Here is a 27,414-nt window from a genome sequence, read left to right as displayed (position 1 = left end):
TCCCGAACCCTCACCGCCTCCGAGGTTCGACACTCTGCAGTCGAAAAGGAGGCACAAGCCATTGTGGAGGCTGTGCGGTGCTGGAGGCACTACCTAGCCGGTAGGGGGTTTACCCTCGTCACCGACCAATGGTCGGTCGCCTATATGTTCGATAACACGCAACGGGGCAAAATAAAAAACGATAAAATTTTGAGGTGGAGGATCGAACTCTCCACCTACTCGTACGATATCAAGTATCGTCCAGGGGAGCTCAACGAGCCCCCAGATGCCCTGTCCCACGGCACATGCGCCAACGCGCAGGAGGACCGCCTGCAAGCCATCCACAATGACCTCTGCCACCCGGGGGTTACCCGGCTCGTCCATTTCATCAAGTCCCGCAACCTACCTTACTCAACCAAGGAGGTCAAGGCCATGGTCAGGGCCTGCCAAGTCTGTGCGGAGTGCAAACCGCACTTCTATCGGCAGACAAGGTTTGGCTCGTGAAGGCCTCGGGCGCCTTTGAGCGACTGAGCGTGGACTTCAAGGGGCCCCTCCCGTCCACCAACCGTTCTGTCTATTTCCTCACCGTGATCGATGGGTTCTCCCGTTTCCCATTCGCCATTCCCTGCACCGACATGACCTCAGCCACGGTGATTAAGGCACTGCACAGCATCTTCACCCTGTTCGGTTTCCCTGCTTATATCCACAGCGACCGGGGTACATCGTTCATGAGCGATGAACTGCGTCAGTATCTGCTCAGCAAAGGCATCGCCTCGAGCAGAACGACCAGTTATAACCCACGGGGAAACGGGCAGGTGGAGAGGGAGAACGCGACCGTGTGGAAGGCTGTCCTTCTGGCCCTGCGGTCGAGAAATCTCCTAACCACCCGCTGGCAGGAGGTCCTACCCGATGCCCTACACTCCATTAGGTCACTCCTCTGCACGGCCACGAATGAGACCCCTCACGACCGATTGTTTCTCTTCCCCAGGAAGTCTACCTCCGGGGTCTCGCTTCCACCTTGGCTGACGGCTCCGGGACCCGTTCTTCTCCGGAGGCACGCGAGGAGCCATAAAACGGACCACCTAGTTGAAAAGGTCCGACTGCTCCACGCGAACCCCAGTTACGCCTACGTGGAGTACTCCGACGGCAGGCAAGATACGGTTTCCCTCCGGGATCTGGCACCCGCTGGATCCTCCACCACAGACGCCCCTTCCCGCGCCGCTCCCCTGCAGGACCCGTCGCCCCCTACAACACACCCCGCCGGCGCCGCTACCCCCGGCCCTGCCTAGTTCCTCTGCCCCGGCCCGGACCGAAGCTCCGACCGCCGTGCTCCCGGATGTGCCCTCAACTGGGACGTCCGTGCCCGCCGCACCACCACCCGAATTGAGGAGGTCAAGGAGGACAATCCAGCCACCGAGACGGATGGACCTATGATGGCACTTCACCCCCGCCGGACTCCTTTTTAAACAGTGGGTGAATGTGATGAACGGTTACTGCCTTAACATGTAAGGTGATGTCCCCTTTAAGACCGGGCTTGGAACCCTGGGGACTCTGCCTCTGGCTCCGCCCATCTGGGAGCCATACATAAAGGGCTGCCTCATGGTCTGTGTAGCAGTCAGCTCTCGTCTCTAGCTCTAGCATAGTTATTAGTCTAATAAAGCCTTCTTTACAGTTTAATCTCTAAGCATCATTATTGAGGGTACCTCAATGGGGCTGGGCATTCTCTGCGACCTAAAGACAGCGATTCTGGGGCCTGGACATTCCCTGTGCCAAAGAGACAGTAACCCTGGGGTTAAGTCACACTCCGTGACCTCAGAGAGAGTGACCCCAGAGCCAGCATTCTCTGTTAGTCAGGAACAGTGACCCAGGGACTATGACATACTCTGTTGTTAAATATTGTGTCAAATGGATGCTTGAACTCGGCACATAGTGCCTAGAGTATTGCTGGGAATGTGAATCGAGTCTGGTACTCATGAAGGATTGACAAATAGATCAGAAAGAACAGTTTGTTGAACAAGCCAACTGAGTCCCAGCCTGGCACTGTTTGGGCTGTTTTCATGTCTCACATTTCAATCACCCTGGATTATTTTTAAAGCCTTGGTGTTACTACGCAGAGTTATTCTGCTGGGCGGTCTCTGATCTGTGTCTAACTGGCTTTATCCCTATCTCGACTGCCCTGATTGGATGCCAAGTCCTGACCTGTGGCCCAGTCACTAGGCGACTGGAATGTGAAACTGAACATAAAGCCACTCGTAATCAAGGTTTCGTTTATCTGGCTGTGCTCGAGTGGCAGGGAGCACCGTGAGTATATTGTGGTAGGTAGAGAGAGAGAGAGAGAGACGGACAGGCCCAGGCTCAGAAAGCGAGAAGGAGAAAGAAAGAATCTCAGAAAAAGGGAGGCAGAGAGAGAGGGTGAAGCAAACAGCGGGAGACAGAGGGACACAAACAGGGGGAGGCAGAGGGACACAAACAGAGGGACACAAACTGTGGGAGACAGAGGGACAGAAACAGGGGGAGACAGAGGGACACAAACAGGGGGAGGCAGAGGGACACAAACAGAGGGACACAAACTGTGGGAGACAGAGGGACAGAAACAGGGGGAGACAGAGGGACACAAACAGGGGGAGACAGAGGGACACAAACTGTGGGAGACAGAGGGACACAAACAGGGGGAGGCAGAGGGACACAAACAGAGGGACACAAACTGTGGGAGACAGAGGGACACAAACAGGGGGAGGCAGAGGGACACAAACAGAGGGACACAAACTGTGGGAGACAGAAAGTGGGAGACAGGGGGACAGAAACTGGGAGACAGACGCAAGGGTGGACAGAGATAGACCAGAGGAGAACAGTAGGAGACAGGGAGAGGACAACGTTAGGCAGAGATATAAGCAGAAGGACAGAGGCAGATTGTGGGGAGCAGACGATAAGAGATTGGGAGGCAGGGGGCAGAGATGATTGTGTGGTTAAGTGAACTACAGCTGATATCTGAGGGGAGTATTAGCTCTCTAAGAATTCTGTTGTATATAAATTGCTTGCATGATTTTATTGTGTGTTATAACCCCAATGGAGGCCCGAGCATCAGGACTATCTGATTTCCCATGACTTCCCAGAATTTGAACTTCCCCTTTAAGGAAGATAAGCCTTCCCCTTTAAGGGGTGGGGTTTCCCCTGTACAAGGAGTTCTCCCCCCCCAGTTGTATAAAAACCCTGCCGACTGCAGATTCAACGCCGCTTCTCAGCCTGCTGGTGTTTGCTCATCAACCCTTGTTTTCTAGGTATGGTTGTGACTGACAATTCCCACATGGCTTTCTGGACAATAGGCCTTGGTGCCCTGGGAGCTGCTATCACCAGTGTGTTACTGGTAAACACTGATCTGCTGCAGCCTGAGGCAGACACTCCATCAATAACATATCTATCAGGCGCCCAGCTGAGAACCTTGAACCAAGGCAAGTTTAATATTCAATTTACAAGGACAGTGTTTTCACTGTTTATGGATCTAAATCAGTGTGTCAGCCACAAACTATTTAGTCGCACGGTGACGTCTAAGTTAAAGGTTGTGGATTTTAACCCCCTTTGCTCCCTCTCCTAGAGACAAAGCACAGGCTTACACTCCAGTGCAGTACAGAGGGAGTGCTGTTGTGCCTTTTGAATGCGATGTTAAATCTAGGCCCTAGGTGGATAAGAATTAGAATTCCTACAGTGTAGAAGGAGGCCATTCGACCCATCGAGTTTGCACCGACCCTCTGACAGAGCACCCTACCTCGGCACGCTCTCCCACTTTATCTTCGTATCCCCCCATAACCCCACCTAACCTGCACATCTTTGGACTGTGGGAGTAAACCTGAGCACCCGGAGAAAACCCAAGCACACACAGAGGGAACATGCAAACTCTACACAGACAGTCACCCAAGGCTGGAGTTGAACCCGGGTCCCTGGTGCTGTGAGGCAGCTGTGCTAACCGCTGTGAAAAGTCCCATGGTATTGTTTGTAAAAATCACAGAATAATAACAGTGCAGAAGAGGCCCTTTGGCCCATTGAGTCTGCACTGAGCATGAAAAACACCTGACCTGCTTACCTAATCCCATTTGCCAGCACTTGGACCCTTAGCCTTCAATGTTATGACGTGCTGAGTGCTTGTCCAGGTACCTTTTACAGGATGTGAGGCAACCCACCTCTACCACCCTCCCAGGCAATGCATTCCGGACCGTCACCACCCTCTGGCTACAAAAGTTTTTCCTCCAATCTCCCGCCCCTCACCTTGAACTTGTGTCCTCTTGTAACTGAGCCTTCAACTATAATAATAATAATCCCTTATTGTCACAAGGAGACTTCAATGAAGTTACTGTGAAAAGCCCCTAGTCGCCACATCCGGGCGCCTGTTCAGAGAGGCCGGTATGGGAATTGAACTCGCGCTGCTGGCATTGTTCTGCATTACAAACCAGCTATTTAGCCACTGTGCTAAAGCAGCCCCTCTCAGGGAGACAGCTGCTCCCTCACAAGTCTATCCACGCCTCTCGTAATCTTGTACACCTCAATCAGGTCGCTCCGCCGTCTTCTCTGCTCCAGTGAAAACAACCCAAGCATGTTCCTGTGAGGAAGAAGGATAAATACGGCAATTTTCGGGAACCTTGGATAACGAGAGATATTGTAGGCCTTGTCAAAAAGAAAAAGGAGGCATTTGTCAGGGCTAAAAGGCTGGGAAGACGAAGCCTGTGTGGAATATAAGGAAAGTAGGAAGGAACTTAAGCAAGGAGTCAGGAGGGCTAGAAGGGGGTCACGAAAAGTCATTGGCAAATAGGGTTAAGGAAAATCCCAAGCCTTTTTACACGAACATAAAAAGCAAGAGGGTAGCCAGGGAAAGGGTTGGCCCACTGAAGGATAGGCAAGGGAATCTATGTGTGGAGCCAGAGAAAATGGGCGAGGTACCAAATGAATACTTTGCATCAGTATTCACCAAAGAGAAGGAATTATCATAGAATTTACAGTGAAGAAGGAGGCCATTCGGTCCATCGAGTCTGCACCGGCCCTTGGAAAGAGCACCCTCCCCAAGGTCAACACCTCCACCCTATCCCCATAACCCAGTAACCCCACCCAACACTAAGGGCAATTTTGGACACTAAGGGCAATTTATCATGGCCAATTGGTAGATGTTCAGTCTGGAGAAGGGTGTTTAGATAGCCTGGGTCATATTGACATCTAAAAAGACGCGGTATTGGGCGTCTTGAAAAATATTAAGGTAGATAAGTCCCCAGGGCCTGATGGGATCTACCCCAGGATACTGAAGAAGGCTAGAGAGGAAATTGCTGAGGCCTTGACAAAAATCTTTGGATCCTCACTGTCTTCAGGTGATGTCCCGGAGGACTGGAGAATAGCCAATGTTGTTCCTCTGTTTAAGAAGGGTAGCAAGGATAATCCAGGGAACTACAGGCCGGTGAGCCTTACTTCAGTGGTAGGGAAATTACTGGAGAGAATTCTTCGAGACAGGATCTACTCCCATTTGGAAGCAAATGGACGTATTAGTGAGAGGCAGCATGGTTTTGTGAAGGGGAGGTCGTGTCTCACTAACTTGATAGAGTTTTTCGAGGAGGTCACTAAGATGATTGATGCAGGTAGGGCAGTGGAAGTTGTCTATATGGACTTCAGTAAGGCCTTTGACAAGGTCCCTCATGGCAGACTAGTACAAAAGGTGAAGTCACACGGGATCAGGGGTGAGCTGGCAAGGTGGATACAGAACTGGCTAGGTCATAGAAGGCAGAGAGTAGCAATGGAAGGATGCTTTTCTAATTGGGGGGCTGTGACCAGTGGCGTTCCACAGGGATCAGTGCTGGGACCTTTGCTCTTTGTAGTATATATAAATGATTTGGAGGAAAATGTAACTGGTCTGATTAGTAAGTTTGCAGACGACACAAAGGTTGGTGGAATTGCGGATAGCGATGAGGACTGTCAGAGGATACAGCAGGATTTAGATTGTTTGGAGACTTGGGCGGAGAGATGGCAGATGGAGTTTAATCCGGACAAATGTGAGGTAATGCATTTTGGAAGGTCTAATGCAGGTAGGGAATATACAGTGAATGGTAGAACCCTCAAGAGTATTGAAAGTCAGAGAGATCTAGGAGTACAGGTCCACAGGTCACTGAAAGGGGCAACACAGGTGGAGAAGGTAGTCAAGAAGGCATACGGCATGCTTGCCTTCATTGGCCAGGGCATTGAGTATAAGAATTGGCAAGTCATGTTGCAGCTGTATAGAACCTTAGTTAGGCCACACTTGGAGTATAGTGTTCAATTCTGGTCGCCACATTACCAGAAGGATGTGGAGGCTTTAGAGAGGGTGCAGAAGGGGCTCCGGTTGCGGTGATGCACTGCTAAGCCGCACGTTTCGGCAGCTCCCGTTCTAACGGACGTTTGGGCTCTTATCGGGAGCCCCAACTGAATTTTGTTTCGACCTAACCCAGTGTGGGGTGACGAAGGAAGGAGTCCCCCCCCCCCCAGGTGTGTATGGAAAGGAGCGGCGGTAGTGGCCAGATTGCGAAGGATCCTTTAGAGCAGCGGCAGAGAAGAGAAGGGAGAAGCAAGATGGCGGCGGATGGAGCCCAGACGACATGGGGCCCGGACCAGCAGGAGTTTCTCCGACGATGTGTGGAGGAGCTCAAGAAAGAGGTGCTGGCGCCGATGCTTCTGGCAATCGAGGGACTGAAGGAAACACAAAAGGTCCAGGCGATGGAGCTCCGTGGAGTGAAGGCAAAGGCAGCCGAGAATGAAGATGAGATACAGGGCCTGGTGGTAAAAACGGAGACACACGAGGCACTACACAAGAGGTGCATAGAAAGGCTGGAAGCCCTGGAGAAAAGCTCGAGGAGGAAAAACCTACGGATTCTAGGTCTCCCCGAAGGAGCAGAGGGAGCTGATGTTGGGGCTTATGTGAGCACGATGCTCCATACGCTAATGGGAGCTGAGGCCTCAACGGGCCCCCTGGAAGTGGAGGGAGCGTACCGGGTCCTCGTGAGAAGACCAAAGGCAGGTGAAACACCAAGAGCAATAGTGGTGAAGTTCCATCGCTACACGGACAGAGAGATGGTCCTGAGCTGGGCCAAGAAGGCACGGAGTAGCAAATGGGAGAATGCGGTGATACGTGTGTATCAGGGCTGGAGTGCGGAGGTGGCGAGAAGGAGGGCGAGTTTCAACCGGGCCAAGGCGGTGCTCCATAGGAAGAAAATAAAATTTGGGATGCTGCAGCCGGCGCGATTGTGGGTCACGCATCAGGGCAAGCACCACTACTTTGAGACGGCGGATGAGGCATGGACATTCATCCAAGAAGAGAAACTGGACTAGATTTGAGAGTTTGATGTTTGGAGAGAAGCAGCGAGGTGGTGGTACAGGAATGTAAAGTGGGGAAAGGGGAGGGCTATTGTACAGCAATGTTGGACGGGGAATTTCTCTCCCCCCGATGGGGACACATACGAAGAAATGTCGGCGCCGGTGGAAAAAGGGACAGGGAAGGGGAAGGAGGGAACTGCGCCATAGGGGGCGGGGCCGAGAGGAAAGCGCGGGTATTTTCCCGCGCTATGGAAATTAAATTATAGCGGGAAAACGGACGCAGGAAGGGAGCCCCACACGCAGGGAGGTCAAAGAGTGAACGGGGGAAGCCGAGGTCAGCCAGAGTTAGCTGACTTCCGGAAGCAATATGGGGGGAGTAACCTAGCTAGAGGGGGATCTAGCGGGGGGGGGGGGGGGGGGGGGGGGATTAACTGGGTTACTGCTGCTGAGTGCAAGGGGGAGCTGGTAAGAGATGAGGTGATCGGGGCGGGAAGGCGCTGCCTGGGGGACAGACGGGTGCGCGGGACCTGGATGAGGAGATGGCCTAAAAAAGGGGATGGCTAGACGACGAAGGGGGGGGGGGGGTTGAATGGCCCCCCAATCCGGCTGATCACGTGGAATGTGAGAGGCTTAAACGGGCCGATTAAGACGGCACGGGTGTTTGCGCACTTAAAGAGACTGAAGGCGGATGTAGTCATGCTCCAGGAGACGCACCTGAAGGTGGCGGATCAGTTTAGACTAAGGAAAGGATGGGTGGGACAGGTATTCCACTCTGGGTTGGACGCAAAAAACAGAGGGGTGGCAATATTAGTGGGGAAACGTGTATCATTCGAGGCTAAGAATATAGTGGTGGACAGCGGGGGCAGATATGCGATGGCGAGTGGCAGACTGCAGGGAGAGGCAGTTGTGCTGGTGAATGTATATGCCCCGAACTGGGATGACGCGGGATTCATGAAGCGAATGCTGGGACGTATCCCGGACCTGGAGGTGGGAAGTTTGGTAATGGGGGGGGGGGGTTATTTTAACACAATGCTGGATCCAGGGCTAGACCGGTCCAGATCCAGGACCGGGAGAAGGCCGGCAGCGGCCAAAGTGCTTAAGGGATTTATGGAACAAATGGGGGAGTGGATCCGTGGAGATTCGCCAGGCCAATGGCTAAAGAGTTCTCTTTCTTCTCCCACGTCCATAAGGTATACTCCCGGATAGACTTTTTCGTTTTGGGAAGGGCACTGATCCCGAAAGTGGCAGGAACGGAGTACTCGGCCATAGCCGTTTCAGACCACGCCCTGCATTGGGTGGATGTGGAGCTAGGAGAGGAAAGGGAGCAGCGCCCACTCTGGCAACTAGATATGGGACTACTGGCGGACGACGGGGTCTGCGGAAGGGTGAGGGGGTGTATTGAGCGATACCTGGAGGTCAATGACGTTGGGAGTTTCAGGTAGGGGTAGTATGGGAAGCGCTGAAGGCGGTGGTTAGAGGAGAGCTGATCTCCATCAGGGCCCACAAGGGGAAACAAGAGGGCAAAGAAAGAGAGAGATTAGTGGGGGAAATTTTGAGGGTGGATAACAAATATGCGGAGGCCCCAGACGAAGGGCTATACAGAGAAAGACGACGACTACAGACGGAGTTTGACCTGCTGACCACGGGAAAGGCATGTGGAGGAAGGCACAGGGGATGCGATACGAGTATGGGGAAAAGGCGATCCGGCAGTTGGCCCACCAACTTCGGAAGAGGATGGCGGCGAGAGAGATCGGGGGAGTTAGGGACGTAACGGGAAATATGGAGCAGAGAGCAGGGAAAGTTAACGAGGTGTTCAAGACCTATTATGAGAGGCTATATAAGTCCCAACCCCCGGGGGAAAAGAAGGAATGTTACACTTTCTTGACCAGCTAAGGTTCCCGAAGGTGAAGGGGCAGGAGGTGGCAGGTCTGGGGGCGCCAATCGGGGTGGATGAGGTGATTAAAGGACTGGGGAACATGCAGGCAGGGAAGGCCCCGGGACCAGACGGGTTTCCAGTGGAATTCTACAGGAAGTATATGGATCTGTTGGCCCCGCTCTTGGCGAGAACCTTTGATGAGGCTAAGGAAAGGGGGATGCTACCCCCGACAATGTCGGAGGTGACGATATCGCTCATCCTGAAACGAGATAAAAGACCCGCTGCAATGCGGGTAATACAGGCCTATCTCACTCCTAAATGTAGATGCCAAACTGCTGACAAAAGTGATGGCGACAAGGATAGAGGATTGCGTCCCAGGGGTGGTGCATGACGATCAGACAGGGTTTGTAAAGGGGAGACAACTGAATGTTAATGTACGAAGGTTGCTGGGGGTGATGATGACGCCCCCACCGGAGGGAGAGGCAGAGATAGTGGCGGCGATGGATGCAGAGAAGGCATTCGATAGGGTGGAGTGGGACTACCTGTGGGAGGTGCTGAGGAGGTTTGGGTTCGGTGAGGGGTTTATTAGATGGGTCAGACTCTTATATGGGGCCCCGGTGCCAAGTGTAGTCACAAACCGGCAAAGATCGAGGTATTTTCGGCTACATAGGGGTACAAGACAAGGGTGTCCACTGTCCCCGTTACTGTTCGCGTTGGCAATTGAACCACTGGCCATAGCGCTGAGGGATTCTAAGAAATGGAGGGGGGTGCTTAGAGGGGGAGAGGAGCACCGAGAGTCGCTCTACGCAGATGATCTACTGCTATACGTTGCGGACCCGGTATAGGGGATGCCAGAAGTAATGCAGATACTTAGGGAGTTTGGAGAGTTCTCGGGATACAAACTAAATATGGGGAAGAGCGAGCTTTTTGTAATGCACCCCGGGGAACATGGAAGGGGGATAGATGCTCTGCCGCTGAGGAGAGTGGAAAGGAACTTCCGATACCTGGGGATCCAGGTGGCCAGGAACTGGGGAACCCTGCATAGACTTAACCTGACGCGACTGGTGGAGCAGATGGAGAAGGACTTTAAGAGGTGGGATATGGTGCCGCTGTCGCTGGCGGGCAGAGTGCAGGCAGTTAAAATGGTGGTTCTCCCGAGGTTTCTTTTCGTGTTTCAGTGCCTCCCCATTCTGATCACAAAGGCCTTTTTTAAAAAAATAGACAGGAGCATTACGAGCTTTGTGTGGGCAGGAAAGACCCCGAGAGTTAAGAGGGGGTTCCTGCAGCGCAGTAGGGACAGAGGGGGACTGGCGCTGCCGAGTTTGAGCGACTACTATTGGGCCGCCAATGTGTCGATGGTCTGTAAGTGGATGAGGGAGGAAGAGGGAGCAGCGTGGAAGAAGTTGGAGATGGCGTCCTGTAAGGGAACGAGCCTAAAAGCGCTGGTGACGGTGCCGCTACCGTTCTCCCCGAAAAGGTATACCACAAACCCAGTGGTGGTGGCAACCTTGATGATCTGGGGGCAGTGGAGGCGACACAGGGGAGTGACGGGTGCCTCGGTGTGGTCCCCGATAAGGAATAACCACAGGTTTGTCCCAGGGAGGATGGATGGGGGGTTCCAGTGTTGGCAACGAGCAGGAATTAGGAAGCTGAGAGACCTGTTTATAGACGGGACGTTTGCAAGTCTGGGAGCGCTAGAAGAAAAATATAAGTTGCCCCCGGGGAACGCCTTCCGGTATATGCAAATGAGGGCATTTGCGAGGCAACAGGTGAGGGAATTTCCACAGCTCCCGACGCAGGGGATCCAAGATAGAGTGATTTCGGGGGCATGGGTTGGAGAGGGCAAAGTGTCCGAAATATACCGGGAGATGAGGGACGAGGGGGAGGCGATGATAGAGGAACTGAAGGGAAAATGGGAAGAAGAGCTGGGGGAAGAGATCGAGGAGGGGCTATGGGCAGATGCCCTGGGTAGGGTAAATTCCTCGTCCTCGTGTGCCAGGCTTAGCCTGATTCAATTTAAGGTCCTACATAGAGCACATATGACGGGAGAAAGACTGAGCAGGTTTTTCGGGGTGGAGGACAGTTGTGGGAGGTGCTCGGGAAGCTCGGCGAACCACACACACACGTTCTGGTCATGTCCGGCACTGCATGAGTTCTGGGGGGTGCGTGGCAAGGGTAATCTCAAAGGTGGTGAAGATCCGGGTCAAGCCAGGCTGGGGGTTAGCTATATTTGGGGTTGCAGAAGAGCCGGGAGTGCAGGAGGCGAAAGAGGCCGATATTTTGGCCTTTGCGTCCTCAGTAGCCCGGCGTAGGATTCTACTCATGTGGAAGGAAGCGAAACCCCCGGGCGTGGAGGCCTGGATAAACGACATGGCAGGGTTCATAAGATTGGAACGAATAAAATTTGCATTGAGAGGATCGGCTCAGGGGTTCTCCAGGCGGTGGCAACCGTTCCTTGACTATCTCGCGGAACGTTAAGGAAAAGAAAAGATAGAAATGACAGCAGCAGCAACCCAGGGGGGAGGGGGGGAGCACTATTCTGTGTTTTTGCTATGTGTTTTTCTTTTTAGTTTTTGTTGTTAGTTCACTATATTATTTAAATAATGTTATTTACCAGTTAATGTATAATCTCTTGTTGAGTTGTAAAAACAAAAAAATGTTTGTTTGAAAAATATATTTAAAAAAAAAAGAGAGGGTGCAGAAGAGATTTACCAGGATGTTGCCTGGTTATGGAGGGCATTAGCTATGAGGAGCGGTTGAATAAACCCGGTTTGTTCTCACTGGAACGACGGAGGTTGAGGGGCGACCTGATAGAGGTCTACAAAATTATGAGGGGCACAGACAGAGTGGATAGTCAGAGGCTTTTTCCCAGGGTAGAGGGGTCAATTACTAGGGGGCATAGGTTAAAGGTGCGAGGGGCAAGGTTTAGAGTAGATGTGCGAGGCAAGTTTTTTTACACAGAGGGTAGTGGGTGCCTGGAACTCGCTACCGGAGGAGGTGGTGGAAGCAGGGACGATAGTGACATTTAAGGGGCATCTTGATAAATACATGAATAGGATGGGAATAGAGGGATACGGACCCAGGAAGTGTAGAAGATTGTAGTTTAGTCGGGCAGCATGGTCGGCATGGGCTTGGAGGGCCGAAGGGCCTGTTCCTGTGCTGTACTTTTCTTTGTTCTCTTTTGATAACTACAATGGTTCATACGAGGTAAAATGGGCAGCACGGTAACATAGTGGTTAGCACGGCTGCTTCACAGCTCCAGGGTCCCAGGTTCGATTCCTGGCTTGTGTCACTGTCTGTGCGGAGTCTGCACGGTCTCCCCGCATCTGCGTGAGTTTCCTCCGGGTGCTCTGGTTTACTCCCACAGTCCAAAGATGTGCAGGTTAGGCACTAAGGTTGGGGAAGTTGTAGATGGTGTCAAGGGCTGTTGCAGGTTACAACAGGATATTGACAGGATGCAGAGCTGGGCTGAGAAGTGCCAGATGGAGTTCAACCTTGATAAATGTGGTGATTCCGTTTGGAAGGTCGAATTTGAATGCTGAATACAGGGTTAAAGGCAGGATTCTTGGAATTGTGGAGGAAAAGAGGGATCCCTCAAAGTTGCCACCCCCTGTTCAAAAACCCAATTTAAAAAAAAACTTATTGACCCACCCTTCCACTGCCTCATCCAAGTCATTTATAAAAACCACAAAGAGCAGAGGACCCAGAACAGATCCCTGCGGGACACCACTGGTCACCGACGTCCAGACGGAATACTTTCCATCCACTACCACTCGCCGTCTTCTTTCAGCCAGCCAATTCCGTATCCAGACAGACAAATTTCCCTGTATCCCATGCCCCCTGACTTTCTGAAGAGCCTACCATGAGGAACCTTATCAAATGCCTTATTGAAATCCACATACACCACATCCACTGCCCGATGTCCATCAATGTGTCTCGTCACATCCTCAAAGAACTCAACGAGGCTTGTCAGGCACGACCTGCCCCCTCACAAAGCCATGCTGACTATCTTTAATCAAACTATATTTCTCAGGTTGATAGGGTTGTTAAGAAGGCGTATGGTGTGTTGGCTTTCATTAACAGGGGGATTGAGTTTAAGAGCCGTGAGGTTTTGCTGCAGCTTTATAAAACTCTAGTTAGACCTCACTTGGAATATTGTGTCCAGCGTGGTCGCCTCATTATAGGAAGGATGTGGATGCTTTGGAGAGGGTTCAGAGGAGATTTACCAGGATGCTGCCTGGACTGGAGGGCATGTCTTATGAAGAAAGGTTGAGGGAGCTTGGGCTTTTCTCACTGGAGAGAGGTCACTTGATAGAGGTGTACAAGGTGATGAGAGGCATGGGTAGAGTGGATACCAGAGACTTTTCCCCAGGGTGGAAATTGCTGTCACGAGGGGACATAATTTTAAGGTGATTGGAGGAAGGGAGAAGTGGTTGGCACAACATCGTGGGCCGAAGGGCCTGTACTGTGCTGTACTGTTCTATGTGTGTACTACAGACCCCCAAATGATGTCCGCACTGCTAGGTGTGTACTATGGACCCTCAAATAGTGTCCACACTGTTAGGTGTGAACGATACACCTCCAAATAGTGGAAGACAATTAGAAGTTCAAATATGATGGCAAATGTCTGAGTGCAAAAACAATCGGGCAGTAATTGTTGGGGACTTAACTACATGACTGTCAATTGAGATATGTATAGTATGAAGGGCACAGAAAGTGCAACGTTCTTGAACTGTATTCAAGGGAATTTTTTCATCCAAGGCAGCACAGTAGCAGAGTGGTTAGCACAGTTGCTTCACAGCACCAGGGTCCCAGGTTCGATTCCTCGCTGGGTCACTGTCTGTGTGGAGTCTGCACGTTCTCCCTGTGTCTGCGTGGGTTTGCTCCGGTTTCCTCCCACATCTGCACAGACAGTGAACCAAGCCGGTAATCGAACCTGGGACCCTGGCGCTGTGAAGCAACAGTGCTAACCACTGTGCTTCCGTGTCGCCCAGTACAAAGCTGAGAAGTGAACTGCTGAGAATCGACTGGATACAGCTACTGGAAGAGGAAACTCGGTGAAAAATCAGTGGGAGGCTTTCAAAAGTGAGACTCTACAGGCACAATGTGGATAAATCTCCACAATGGAAAAGGGTGGGACTGTCTAACCCAGAGCCCCCTGCTTATCCAGAAGCATAAAGAGTAAAATCAAGCAGGAAAAGAAAACTGACAGTCACAAAATCTTAATATTGCAGAAAGCCGAGAGGTGAATAGCAAATGCAGGGATGAAGTAAAAAAAGAAATTAGGAAAGTGAAGATATGAAAATATATTGGTAGGTACAAACAAAGAAAATCCAAAGAGCAAGCGGATAACTGAATCAAGGGTGGGTCTATCAGGATGTACAAGGTAACATTTGCATGGATGCAAAAGATGTGGGCAGGATTCTTGATGCAAAGGAGGGGTGATAAATATTAGATATAATGAACATAGTGAGAGAGGATGTATTGGAGGGACTGGCATGCTTGAAGGTAGATAAATCACCAGGGCCACGTGGATTGTCCTTTATGGGCGAGGTATAGAATACAAAGCAGGAATGTAATGCGGGAACTGTATAAAACGCTGGTTTGGCAACGGCTGGAGTTCTGGTCACCACATTACAGAAGGACATAATTGTTCTGAAGAGGGTGCAGAGGAGATTTACAAGAATGTCTCCTGGGCTTGAAAATTGCAGCTATGGGGTAAGATTGAATAGGTTCAGTGTCATAACCTGCCCCCTCACGGGACTTGCATAGTGGGAACAATTGCATTTCCTGTGTCCCTTGTGGAATACGGGCTTGCCTGCCAAGGGGGAGGGGAAAACTCAATTAACATTATATATAAGGTCGTCCTGCTCAGACCCGGGGTACTACTGGGAGCAGTGCAGAAAGAACAAAGAAAAGTACAGCACAGGAACAGGCTCTTCAGCCCATCAAACCTGCGCCAACCATGCTGCCCGACTAAACTAAAATCTTCTACACTTCTGGGGTCCGTATCCCTCTATTCCCATCAAGACACCCCTTAAACGTCACTATCGTATCTGCTTCCACCACCTCATCTGGCACCCAATACTCTGTATTAAAAAAAAAACTTCACTTCGCACATCTCCTCTAAACTTTGCCCCTCACATCTTAAGTCTATGCCCCCCAGCAATTGGTTCTAACACCTTAATCCTTGTAAATAGACCTTTGTTTCATTTGTTACAACTTGATGTGGACTTCCTGTGTTTTCGTAAAACTCAGGTTGTTTTCCTTCGAGCAGAAAAGGTTAAGGGGTGACCTAATTGAAGTGTAGAAAATTATGAGGGGTCCAGACAGGTTAGACGGGAAAGATCTGTTTCCCCCTAGTGGAGAGGTCAGTTACTAGGGGCACAAACTTAACGTGCTTAGAAGAAGGATTAGAGGGGATGTGAGGAAAAACCTATTCACCCAGAGGGTGATGAGCATCAGGATGCACTGCTTGGTTTGGTTATGAGTCTGAAACCCTCAGCTAACTTAATAGGTAGCTAGGTCTGTACCTGAATTGCTGCAACCTGCCAGGCTATGGATCAGGGGCCAGAATGTGGGAATAAAATGGGGAGCTAGTTGGGCCGAGGCAGGAACGAGGGGCTGAATTACCTCTTCTGTGCTGTAACTTTTCCATGGTTCAAACCAAAATAAATGGGTATGACATGAGAGCCGTTACAGAGACATGGTTGCAAAGTGACCAACGTTATAAACTGAATATCCTGGGTTAAGTTGACATGTACATATTTACTGTATTCCCCAAATGTCTTCCTGTACAGTCCCTACTGCTCAGTAATTTAAATTGATTTAATCTGATTTTGTTTTTCTAGAGGAAAGGACATTTGAGGCAGGAGAACTGTGGAATAGGAATGGAGCAGTCATCATGGCAGTGAGGAGACCAGGATGATTCTTGTGTCGAGAGGTATTGGTTTTGCTTTGGCCAAAAGTTGTTTGAGGAATACATTTCCTCGATTTAAAAAAATGTAAATCTTTATTGTCACAAGTAGGTTTACATTAACACTGCAATGAAGTTACTGTGAAAATCCCCCAGTGGCCACACTCCGGCGCCTAAGCAGGTACACAGAGGGAGAATTCAGAATGTCCAAATTACCTAACACGTCTTTCGAGACTTGTGGGAGGAAACCGGAGCACCCGGAGGAAACCCACGCATACACAGGGAGAACGTGCAGACTCCGCACAGACAGTGGCCCGAGCCGGGAATCGAACCTGGGACCCTGGAGCTGAGAAGCAACCATGCTAGACACTGTGCTACGGTGCCATACGTTTCTTTACTGTGCCATGGGATAGTTTTCCATATGAAAGGTGCTGTATAAATAGAAGTTGTAGTAGGGCTGGAGGAGATTAGAGATAGGGAGATGCCAGGTAGCAGAGGGATTTGAAAACGAGGATGACAATAAAAAAATTAAGTGTCGTTTGACCAGGAACCAATGTAGGTCAGTGAACAGGGTGAACGAGACTTAAGTTAGGGGATGTGCAGCAGAGTTTTACATGAGTTGAACTTTATGCAGATTGTAGGATGGGGCGCTGGTCAGGAGAGCATTTTATCAATCAAGTTTCAAGGAAACAAATGTGTGGATGAGGTCTAAGCAGCAGATGAATTGAGGCAGAGATTGAATCAAGCAGTGTTACAAAGGAGCTAAAAGGTCTTTGTGATAGAACCAGAATGTGGTCAGACGTTCAACCGTAACAAATGAATCTCAGTCCGTTGCTATGGAGAGGGATAGAGTTACTCGCTTGGGAAGTAAGCTTTTGGTGGGGACCAAAAGCAATGGTGACCCCGGAGGAAATTAATGCTCACCTAGTCTTGGATGTCGGATATAAGCAGTTTGATAATACAGCAACAGTGGAGGAGGAGGGGAGGGGGCACGGTGGCGCAGTGGTTGGCACCAGGGACCCGTGTTGCGATTCTGTCCTCGGGTGACTGTCTATGTGGCGTTTGCACTTTCTCCCTGTGTCTGCATGGGTTTCCTCCGGGTGCTCTGGTTTCCTCCCACATTCCAAAGTTGTACAGGTTAGGTGGATTGGCCATGCTAAAATTGCCCCTAGTGTCCAAACGTTGGATGGGGTTCTGGCGATAGGGCAGGGATAGGGCCTCGGTGGGGTGGTCTTTCAAAGGGTTGCCTCAGACCCGATGGGGTGAATGGCCTACTTCACTGTAGGGATCCTATGAGAGAGGTGGTGGTGAGGTTGAGCTGGGTGTTGAGTACATGGGAAAACTAACACTGTACTTGTGGATGATGTTGCTGAGCGGCATCATGTAGATGGGAATTAGGAGGGGCCAAAGATCGATCCTTGGGGGACACCATGGGTATGGTGCAGGAACAGGAAGAGAAGCCATTGAAAATGATTCCCTGGCTATGATTAACTAGATGATAATGGAATCAGGTCAGTGCAGTTCCACCCAGCTGGACGACAGGGAAGAGGTGTTGGAGGAGGATGGTGTGGTCACCATGTCAAAGGCTGCAGACAGCTCGAGAAGGGCGAGGAGGTAAAGTTTCTCTTTGTTAGAACCCACAGGATGTCATTTGTGACTTTGAGCAGGACCTTTTCTGTTCTGTGGCAGGGGCAAAAAACCTGGGGGCAAAAAGCTATGTTTGTCCCCCATGGCGGGTTAGATGTCACTGTCTCTGATTCCAGATCACCTTGTGTTGCGCATAATGACTTACACAAGGCGAGAAGTGATGAAGTCTATCGAGGCTTTATTAAGCAAGACTTGTTCCCCAGCAGCTCAGTTACAGAATGCGGCTGCTGGGAGAACTCGAGCTCTTATACTCCGCCTTCAGGGCGGAGCCAGAAGTCGGCAGATCCAACCAGGACCCGGGACCTGTCAACCAATAGCCTCTCAGCTTCACAGGTACCATATTACCCCTAATACATACCACCACACCTTGTCTAGCAAGAGAGAGAAGTGTGTGTGTTATTGTGTTTAGCTGATGTGGCTGCCATGGTTGAATAGCTGGCAGTAAGCGATGTGAAGCTCGAAACGTGACTGTGAGTCTTTACAGATAGAAACTGTTTGCAAGGGACTGAGTGAATGGAGCTATCTATCCTCCTGTCAGCTGCAAAGGGGAAACTTGCAGATCTCTCTCTCTCCGCTGATTTATTTCCACTCTTCTCTCTGCTCAAAGGTTTCACTGTAACCATTTCTCCTGCAGCCAGAATGTGGCTCCTCTTCAGGTCAGCTTTAAGTGGTCTTTGCTTCATGTGAATTGAGGGGACCCCGCTAATACATGTAGCCACCCCCCAGCATGGTTACACAACATTTAAATTACCAAACACCACAGCACCAAGACAAACAGCCTGATGGCCTATCACTGATTCATGGCTCCAAACGCCAGCCTAACCAGCCATCCCCTCCGAGATAGATGACAGAACTACATGCTGATTTGACTTTACTTCTTTCTGCTATAGGAGGCCACAGAGATCTCCTCTCTGAAACCCCAGCTCGATGAGTTAGGGGTTCCTCTTTATGGGGTCGTCAAAGAAAATATCAATGAAGAATTAAAGAACTTTCAATCCTTTTTCAAAGGAGAGATCTTTCTAGATGTTGAGGTAAATACCGGGTCTGAGAAAGTCAGTGTGAGAATGTGAGGGAGTGTTGCGATGTCAATATTTATTCACCACCAGCTGGCTGTGTGTGTGGAGGAGGGGTGTGGGTGTGTGTGTGTGGAGGAGGGGTGTGGGTGGGTGTGTGTGTGTGGAGGAGGGGTGTGTGTGTGGAGGAGGGGTGTGGGTGTGTGTGGAGGAGGGGTGTGGGTGTGTGTGTGGAGGAGGGGTGTGGGTGTGTGTGTGGAGGAGGGGTGTGGGTGTGTGTGTGGAGGAGGGGTGTGGGTGTGGAGGAGGGGTGTGGATGTGTGTGGAGGAGGGGTATGTGTGTGGAGGAGGGGTGGTGTGTGTGTGTGTGGAGGAGGGGTGGTATTTTTATGTGGAGGAGGGGTGGTATTTGTGTGCGGAGGAGGGGTGGTGTGTGTGGAGGAGGGGTGGTGTGTGTGGAGGAGGGGTGGTGTGTGTGGAGGAGGGGTGTGTGTGGAGGAGGGGTGTGTGTGGAGGAGGGGTGTGTGTGGAGGAGGGGTGGTGTGTGTGGAGGAGGGGTGTGTGTGTGGAGGAGGGTGGTGTGTGTGGAGGAGGGGGGTGGGTGTGGAGGAGGGGGGTGGGTGTGGGTGGAGGAGGGGTGTGTGGGTGGAGGAGGGGTGTGTGGGTGGAGGAGGGGGGTGTGAGTGGAGGAGGGGGCTGTGTGTGGAGGAGGGGGCTGCGTGTGGAGGAGGGGGCTGCGTGTGGAGGAGGGGGCTGCGTGTGGAGGAGGGGGCTGCGTGTGGAGGAGGGGGCTGCGTGTGGAGGAGGGGGCTGCGTGTGGAGGAGGGGGCTGCGTGTGGAGGAGGGGGCTGCGTGTGGAGGAGGGGGCTGCGTGTGGAGGAGGGGGCTGCGTGTGGAGGAGGGGGCTGCGTGTGGAGGAGGGGGCTGCGTGTGGAGGAGGGGGCTGCGTGTGGAGGAGGGGGCTGCGTGTGGAGGAGGGGGCTGCGTGTGGAGGAGGGGGCTGCGTGTGGAGGAGGGGGGTGTGTGTGGAGGGGGGGTGTGTGTGGAGGAGGGGGGTGTGTGTGGAGGAGGGGGGTGTGTGTGGAGGAGGGGGGTGTGTGTGGAGGAGGGGGGTGTGTGTGGAGGAGGGGGGTGTGTGTGGAGGGGGGGGGGTGTGTGGAGGAGGGGGGTGTGTGTGTCTAGGAGGGGTGTGTGTGTGTCTAGGAGGGGTGTGTGTGTGTCTAGGAGGGGTGTGTTTGTGGGGGTGGAGGAGGGGTGGTATTTGTGTGTGGAGGAGGGGTGGTGTGTGGGGAGGAGGGGTGGTGTGTGGGGAGGAGGGGTGTGTGTGTGGAGGAGGGGTGTGTGTGGGGAGCAGGGGGGTGTGTGTGGGGAGCAGGGGGGTGTGTGTGGGGAGCAGGGGGGTGTGTGTGTGGAGCAGGGGTGTGTGTGTGGAGGAGGGGTGGTGTGTGTGGAGGAGGGGTGGTGTGTGTGGAGGAGGGGTGGTGTGTGTGGAGGAGGGGTGGTGTGTGGGGAGGAGGGGTGGTGTGTGGGGAGGAGGGGTGGTGTGTGGGGAGGAGGGGTGGTGTGTGTGTGGAGGAGGGGTGGTGTGTGTGGAGGAGGGGTGTGTGTGGGGAGCAGGGGGGTGTGTGTGGGGAGCAGGGGGGTGTGTGTGTGGAGGAGGGGTGGTGTGTGTGGAGGAGGGGTGGTGTGTGTGGAGGAGGGGTGGTGTGTGTGGAGGAGGGGTGGTGTGTGTGGAGGAGGGGTGGTGTGTGTAGAGGAGGGGTGGTGTGTGTGGAGGAGGGGTGGTGTGTGTGGAGGAGGGGTGTGTGTGTGGAGGAGGGGTGTGTGTGTGGAGGAGGGGTGTGTGTGTGGAGGAGGGGTGTGTGTGTGTGGAAAAGGGGTGGTGTGTGTGTGGAGGAGGGGTGTGTGTGTGGAGGAGGGGTGTGTGTGGAGGAGGGGTGTGTGTGTGGAGGAGGGGTGTGTGTGGAGGAGGGGTGTGTGTGGAGGAGGGGTGTGTGTGGGGAGCAGGGGGGTGTGTGTGGGGAGCAGGGGGGGGGGGTGTGTGGAGGAGGGGTGTGTGTGGGGAGCAGGGGGGGGGGTGTGGGGAGCAGGGCTGTGTGTGTGTGGAGGAGGGGTGGTGTGTGTGGAGGAGGGGTGGTGTGTGTGGAGGAGGGGTAGTGTGTGTGGAGGAGGGGTGTGTGTAGGAAGCAGGGGTGTGTGTGTGGAGGAGGGGTGTGTGTGTGGAGGAGGGGTGTGTGTGGGGAGGAGGGGTGTGTGTGGGGAGCAGGGGTGTGTGTGTGTGGAGCAGGGATGGTGTGTGTGGAGGAGGGGTGTGTGTGTGGAGGAGAGGTGTGTGTGGGGAGGAGGGGTGTGTGTGGGGAGGAGGGGTGTGTGTGTTTGTGGAGGAGGGGTGTGTGGGTTTGTGGAGGAGGGGTGGTGTGCGTGGTGGGGGGTGGTGTGTGTGTGTGTGTGTGTTTGTGTGTGTGTGGAGGAGGGGTGGTGTGTGTGTGTGGAGGAGGGGTGGTGAGTGTGTGTGGAGGAGGGATGGTGTGTGTGTGTGGAGGAGGGGTGGTGCGTGTGGAGGAGGGGTGGTGCGTGTGGAGGAGGGGTGGTGCGTGTGGAGGAGGGGTGGTGCGTGTGGAGGAGGGGTGGTGCGTGTGGAGGAGGGGTGGTGCGTGTGGAGGAGGGGTGGTGCGTGTGGAGGAGGGGTGGTGCGTGTGGAGGAGGGGTGGTGCGTGTGGAGGAGGGGTGGTGCGTGTGGAGGAGGGGTGGTGCGTGTGGAGGAGGGTTGGTGCGTGTGGAGGAGGGTGGTGCGTGTGGAGGAGGGGTGGTGCGTGTGGAGGAGGGGTGGGTGCGTGTGGAGGAGGGGTGAGTGTGGAGGAGGGGATGTGTGTGTGTGTGTGTGGAGGAGGCATGGTGTGTGTGTGTGGAGGAGGGGTGGTGTGTGTGTGTGGAGGAGGGGTGGTGGGTGTATGTGGAGGAGGGGTGGTGGGTGTATGTGGAGGAGGGGTGGTGGGTGTGTGTGGAGGAGGGGTGGTGTGTGTGGAGGAGGGGTGGTGTGTGTGGAGGAGGAGTGTGTGTGTGTGTGTGTGGAGGAGGAGTGTGTGTGTGTGTGGAGGAGGAGTGTGTGTGTGTGTGGAGGAGGGGTGTGTGTGTGGAGGAGGGGCGTGTGTGGAGGAGGGGCGTGTGTGGAGGAGGGGCTTGTGTGGAGGAGGGGTGTGTGTGGAGGAGGGGTGTGTGTGGAGTAGGGGTGTGGGTGTGCTCGTGAAGGAGGGGCTTGTGTGTGGAGGAGGGGTGGTGTGTGTGTGTGGAGAAGGGGTGGTGTGTGTGTGTGGAGGAGGGGTGGTGTATGTGTGTGGAGGAGGGGTGGTGTGTGTGTGTGGAGGAGGGGTGGTGTGTGTGTGTGGAGGAGGGGTGGTGTGTGTGTGTGGAGGAGGGGTGGTGTGTGTGTGTGGAGAAGGGGTGGTGTGTGTGTGTGGAGGAGGGGTGGTCTGTGTGTGTGGAGGAGGGGTGGTGTGTGTGTGTTTGTGGAGGACGGGTGGTGTGTGTGGAGGAGGGGTGCTGTTTGTGTGTGGAAGAGGGGTGTGTGTGTTTGTGGAGGAGGGGTGGTGTGCGTGTGTGTGGAGGAGGGGTGATGTGTGTGGAGGTGGGTTGGTGTGTGTGTGTGTGTGGAGGAGGGGCGTGTGTGTGTGGAGGAGGGGGGTGTGTGTGTGGAGGAGGGGTGTGTGTGTGGAGTAAGGATGTGTGTGGAGGAGTGGGGGGGGTGGAGGAGTGGGGGTGTGTGGAGGAGGTGTGTGTGTGTGTGTGGAGGAGGTGTGTGTGTGTGTGTGGAGGAGGGGTGTGTGTGTGTGGAGGAGGGGTGTGTGTGTGTGGAGGAGGGGTGTGTGTGTGTGGAGGAGGGGTGTGTGTGGAGGAGGGGTGTGTGTGTGTGGAGGAGGGGTGTGTGTGTGTGGAGGAGGGGTGTGTGTGTGGAGGAGGGGTGTGTGTGGAGGAGTGGGGGTGTGTGGAGTGGGGGTGTGTGGAGGAGTGGGGGGTGTGGAGGAGTGGGGGTGTGTGGAGGAGTGGGGGTGTGTGGAGGAGTGGGGGGGGTGGAGGAGTGGGGGGGTGTGGAGGAGTGGGGGGGGGGTGTGGAGGAGTGGGGGGGGGTGTGGAGTAGTGGGGGGGGGTGTGGAGGAGTGGGGGGGTGTGGAGGAGTGAGGGGTGTGTGTGTGTGGAGGAGGGGTGGTGTGTGTGTGGAGGAGGGGTGGTGTGTGTGTGGAGGAGAGGTTTGTGTGTGTGGAGGAGGGGTTTGTGTGTGTGTGTGTGTGGAGGAGGGGTGTGTGTGGAGGAGGGGGGGTGTGTTTGTGTGGAGGAGGGGTGTGTGTGTGCGTGGAGGAGGGGTGTGTGTGTGCGTGGAGGAGGGGTGTGTGTGCGTGCGTGGAGGAGGGGTGCTCGTGTGTGTGTGGAGGAGGGGTGGTGTGCGTGGAGGAGGGGTGGTGTGCGTGGAGGAGGGGTGTGTGTGTGTGGAGGGTGTGTGTGTGTGTGGAGGGGTGGTGTGCGTGGAGGAGGGGTGTGTGTGTGTGTGGAGGAGGGGTGTGTGTGTGTGTGGAGGGTGTGTGTGTGTGTGTGCGTGGAGGAGGGGTGCTCGTGTGTCGGAGGGGTGTGCATGTGTAGAAGAGGGGTCTGCATGTGAGGCCGGGGAGGTTGTGCAAGTTTACGTGAATTGATTGTTTCTACGAAATCCTTGGCAATCATTAATTGTCGATTGATATAACAGTGATAATTTCACAGCCAGTTGATATCTCAATGTGTGAATCATTCAACTTTAGACACGCTTTTATGGAACTTCAAAACGCACCATGGGTCTGATGGGTCTCTTGCGACTTGGTGTTTGGAGGAATTTCTTGCGAGCCTGGAGGAAGGGATTCCGCGGGAACACCGATGGCGAGGGATTCATCCTGGGAGGAGTGCTTGTTTTAGGAGCTGGAGAGCAGGTAAAGGATACATTCCCTTCTCCTGGAAATCCACAAAGCAGTTTGTTCTGTTGAGCCTAACTTTTCAGCCTATGCCCGCCCTACCCAACGTATTTCGTCCGATCTTAACTCTTTTTTTCTTCTCCCAACCTACATCCTGGAGTCTTGCGAAACCCTCTTTCCCGTCCAACGTTCTCCTAGTCCGAACCGTCTTCTGTTCCCCATGCATGTCTAATAACTCTGAAGTCCATCAGTCTGAGAGCTCTCTGCCCTTCCTCCAGTCTCTCTCCTCCATGGGCCTCACGCTGGCACAGTGGTTAGCACTGCTGCCTCACAGCACCAGGGACCTGGGTTTGTTTCCGGCCTCGGTTGACTGTCTATGTGGAGTTTGGTCTTTTTCCCCGTGTCTGCGTGGGTTTCCTCCGGGTATTCAGGTTTCCTCTCACAGTCCAACGCTGTGCAGGTTTGGTGGTTTGGCCATGTTAAATTGTCTTTAGTGTCCAAAGATGTGCAGATTAGGTTGGGTTACGTGGTTGCGGAGACAGGGTAGTGGAGTGAATGAGACATTAACGATCTGGAAGAAGGAACTGAAGGCACTGTTGCTAAGTTTACAGATGATACAAAGATCTGAAGAGGGGCAGGTAGTATTGAGGAAGCAGGCGGGCTGCAGAGGGACTCGGCCAGGCTCGGAGAGTGGGCAAAGAAGTGGCAGATGGAATACAATGTGGAAAAGTGTGAGGTTATGCACTTTGAAGGAGGGATGGAGGCATAGACTATTTTCTAAATGGGGAAATGCTTAGGAAATCAGAAGCACAAATGGACTTGGGAGTCCTTGTTCACAATTGCTGACGTGTAGGTTCAGTTGGTAGTTAGAAAGTAAAATGCAATGTTAGCATTCATGTCGAGAGGGCTAGAATGCAAGAGCAGAGATGTACTTCTGAGGCTGTACAAGGCTCTCGTCAGACCCCATTTGGAGCATTGTCAGAAGTTTTGGGCCCCGTATCTAAGGAAGGATGTGCTGGCCTTGGAAAGGGTCCAGAGGAGGTTCACAAGAATGATCCCTGGAATGAACAGCTTGTCTTATGAGGAACGGTTGAGCACTTTGGATCTGTACTCGTTGGAGTTTAGAAAGATGAGGGGGGATCTTATTGAAACTCACAGGATACTGCGAGGCCTGGGTAGAGTGGACGTGGAGAGAATGATTCCATTTGTCGGAACAACTAGAAGCAGAGGACACAATCTCAGGCTAAAGGGACGATACTTTAAAGCAGAGATGAGGAGAAATTTCTTCAGCCAGTGGGTGGTGAATCTGTGGAACTCATTGCTGCAGAAGGCTGTTGTGGCCAAATCACTGACTATCGTTCAGACAGAGATAGATAGGTTCTTGATTAATCAGGGGATCAGGGGTTATGGGGAGAAGGCATGAGAATGGGGATGAGAAAATATCAGCCATGATTGAATGGCGGAGCAGACTCGATGGGCCGAGTGGCCTAATTCTGCTCCTATGTCTTGTGGTCTTATGGAGTTGACCTGGGTAAAGTGCTCTTTCGGAGGGTCGGTGCAGACTCATGGCCTATGGGGACCTCCGTGAGTTCTATCTATCTCTGCTGTATTTGTCTTGGATTTGTGAAACATATTTTATTCCATTCACATTCTCAGTCCCTTCCCCCACCTCCCTTTATGGTACATTGGGGTTTCTTCCTGCATTCACTGAATGGAAAACTTTTATTGACTTATTTTTCTTTCCAATTTTCACCCTTGCATCTCTGACTCTCCCTTTCCCTTCCTGGAATTCATGCTCTCCATTTTGGGTGATAGGCTATGAAATAATACGTGCTACAAGTAATATGTGGTGCAAGATTCTGGACTCCCCAGCTACCTTGATTACATTTCTCCACACCCTGTTTCCTAGAAGGACACTGTACACTCACTTTCTCCATTGCATCTGACTGGGTGATGCAGCATTCTGTACCCCCACATGGTTGAAAGGATCCTCGATTGATACACTTCGGCTCTCGCCTTATTCCCCTCCTTCCAAAAACCAAGATAGGTTTCATCTTTTCCATGCAATCCACCCCATCAACCTCCACATTCAATGGATCATTTCTGACCAATGCCAGTGTTACCACCGCCAAATGCACCTTCCCCTCTCCCCCCAGCATTCCTAACAGACTTGTAGAGACAGTGGCATAATAGTAACCTCACTGGATGAGTAATCCGGAGGACCGGGTTAACTCTCTGGGGGCAGGGGTTCAAATCTCATCACAGCCGCTGGTGGAATTTAAATTTGGTCAATAAAATAAGCTAGTCTGCATAATGGTAACCATGACAATATCATTGATTGTTGTAAAAACTCTCTGGTTCACTCACGTTCTTTTGGGAAGGAAATCTGCCGCCTTTATCTGGTCTGGTCTACATCTGACTCCAGACCCACAAGAATGTGGTTGGCTCTTAAACTGCTCTCTGAATTGGCCCACTCAATTCAAGTGCAATTGGGGATGGGCAATAAATGCTGGCCCAGTCAGCAACACCCACGTCCCACAAAAGAATTGAAAAATAAAAACTATTCCCCCTGAGATCCCCTGGTCCATCCCTTCATCACTCTCATTACCCCTTCCCTTTTCTCCCGCACCTTTCCATTCGATTGCAGGAGATGCAATCCTCTCTTCTCACCGTCCCAGGTTTCGGAATGCAGCAGTGATTTACATGCATTTCTTTTATCTGGGTTTACTGTATTATCTGATCAGTGTGGTCTCCTCTATACTGGGGAGACCAAACACAGACTGGGAGACAGCTTTTCAGTCTGCAGTCACCTGTCGTTTTAATTCTGACCTTTCTGTCCTTGGCCTGCTGCATTGTTCCAATGAATCTCAATGCAAGCTCGAGGAACAGCGCCTCATTTATCGAGTCACTACTTTGCAGCCTTGTGAACTCAACACTGAGTTCAACAATTTTGATCATGATCTCTGCCTCTATTTTGTTGTGTGTGGTTTTTTTTTTGCTGCTCCAGTTTTTCTTTCTTAATTCTTTCTTGCTTCACTTTTCATTCAGACGGCTGCCATTGACATTCACACCTCATTAGACATCTTTTTTTTTCTTTTTGTATTTGACCCATTACCATGAAACTTTTGGTCCTCTCTCGTGCCGACTTTATGACAGATCCTCCCTTTTTGTTCCTTTTCACTTGCTCAACATTAATTACATTCCTATCTTTCCTCAGTTCCGGTGAAAAAGATCATTGAACATCAATGCTGCCCGACATTTCCAGCCTTTTCTGTTTTTATTTCAGATTTCCAGAATCTAGTATTTTATTTTGGTGTTTATGTAGATAAAGAAATGAACTGGGTGTGTGTGTGGGCAGTAGTTAACACTGCTGCCGCCTCACAGTGCCAGGGAGCCAGGTTCAATACCCGCCTTGGCTGGCTGTCTTGTGTGGAGTTTGCGCGTTGTCCCCTGTGTCTGCATGGATTTCACCCGGCTCCAGTTTCCTCCCACTGTCCAAAAATGTGCAGATTAGGTGGATTGGCCATGATCAATGTGCAGAGTTACAGGGATAGGGTGGGGAGTGAGCCTAGGTAGAGTATTCTTTCAGAGGGTCGGAGCAGACTCGAGAGACCGAATGGCCTCCTTCTGCATTGTGAGGATTCGATGGATGCTCAGGTTCTGGGACAACCATTTGACTTGTGTTTAGTGTCATTAGCAATTCCTCAGTTATTCCCAACCGACAACAGGAGC

General features: G+C 52.4%; 1 protein-coding gene across 2 annotated transcripts in view; it reads left to right on the top strand.

Moving 5' to 3' along the window:
- The first annotated feature begins 2,132 nt into the window (after positions 1 to 2,132).
- The window catches only part of selenou1a (selenoprotein U 1a), a 31,553-nt gene continuing 6,271 nt past the window's right edge, over positions 2,133 to 27,414 (top strand). The window contains exons 1-5 of one of the 2 annotated variants that reach the window (XM_072478771.1): positions 2,133 to 2,280; positions 3,258 to 3,428; positions 16,024 to 16,115; positions 18,626 to 18,766; positions 23,536 to 23,700. In XM_072478771.1, the coding sequence (XP_072334872.1) occupies positions 3,260 to 3,428; positions 16,024 to 16,115; positions 18,626 to 18,766; positions 23,536 to 23,700 (567 nt within the window). In that variant the 5' untranslated portion in view covers positions 2,133 to 2,280; positions 3,258 to 3,259. Of the gene's footprint in view, positions 2,295 to 3,257; positions 3,429 to 16,023; positions 16,116 to 18,625; positions 18,767 to 23,535; positions 23,701 to 27,414 lie in introns of both variants that reach the window. The other variant, XM_072478770.1, reaches the window with a different exon arrangement.

Source organism: Scyliorhinus torazame, chromosome 16 (genome assembly GCF_047496885.1).
Source record: "Scyliorhinus torazame isolate Kashiwa2021f chromosome 16, sScyTor2.1, whole genome shotgun sequence".
Classification (NCBI taxonomy): Eukaryota; Metazoa; Chordata; class Chondrichthyes; order Carcharhiniformes; family Scyliorhinidae; genus Scyliorhinus; species Scyliorhinus torazame.
Note: the sequence above shows the minus strand (reverse complement) of the source record. Positions and strands in the feature narration are given on the sequence as shown.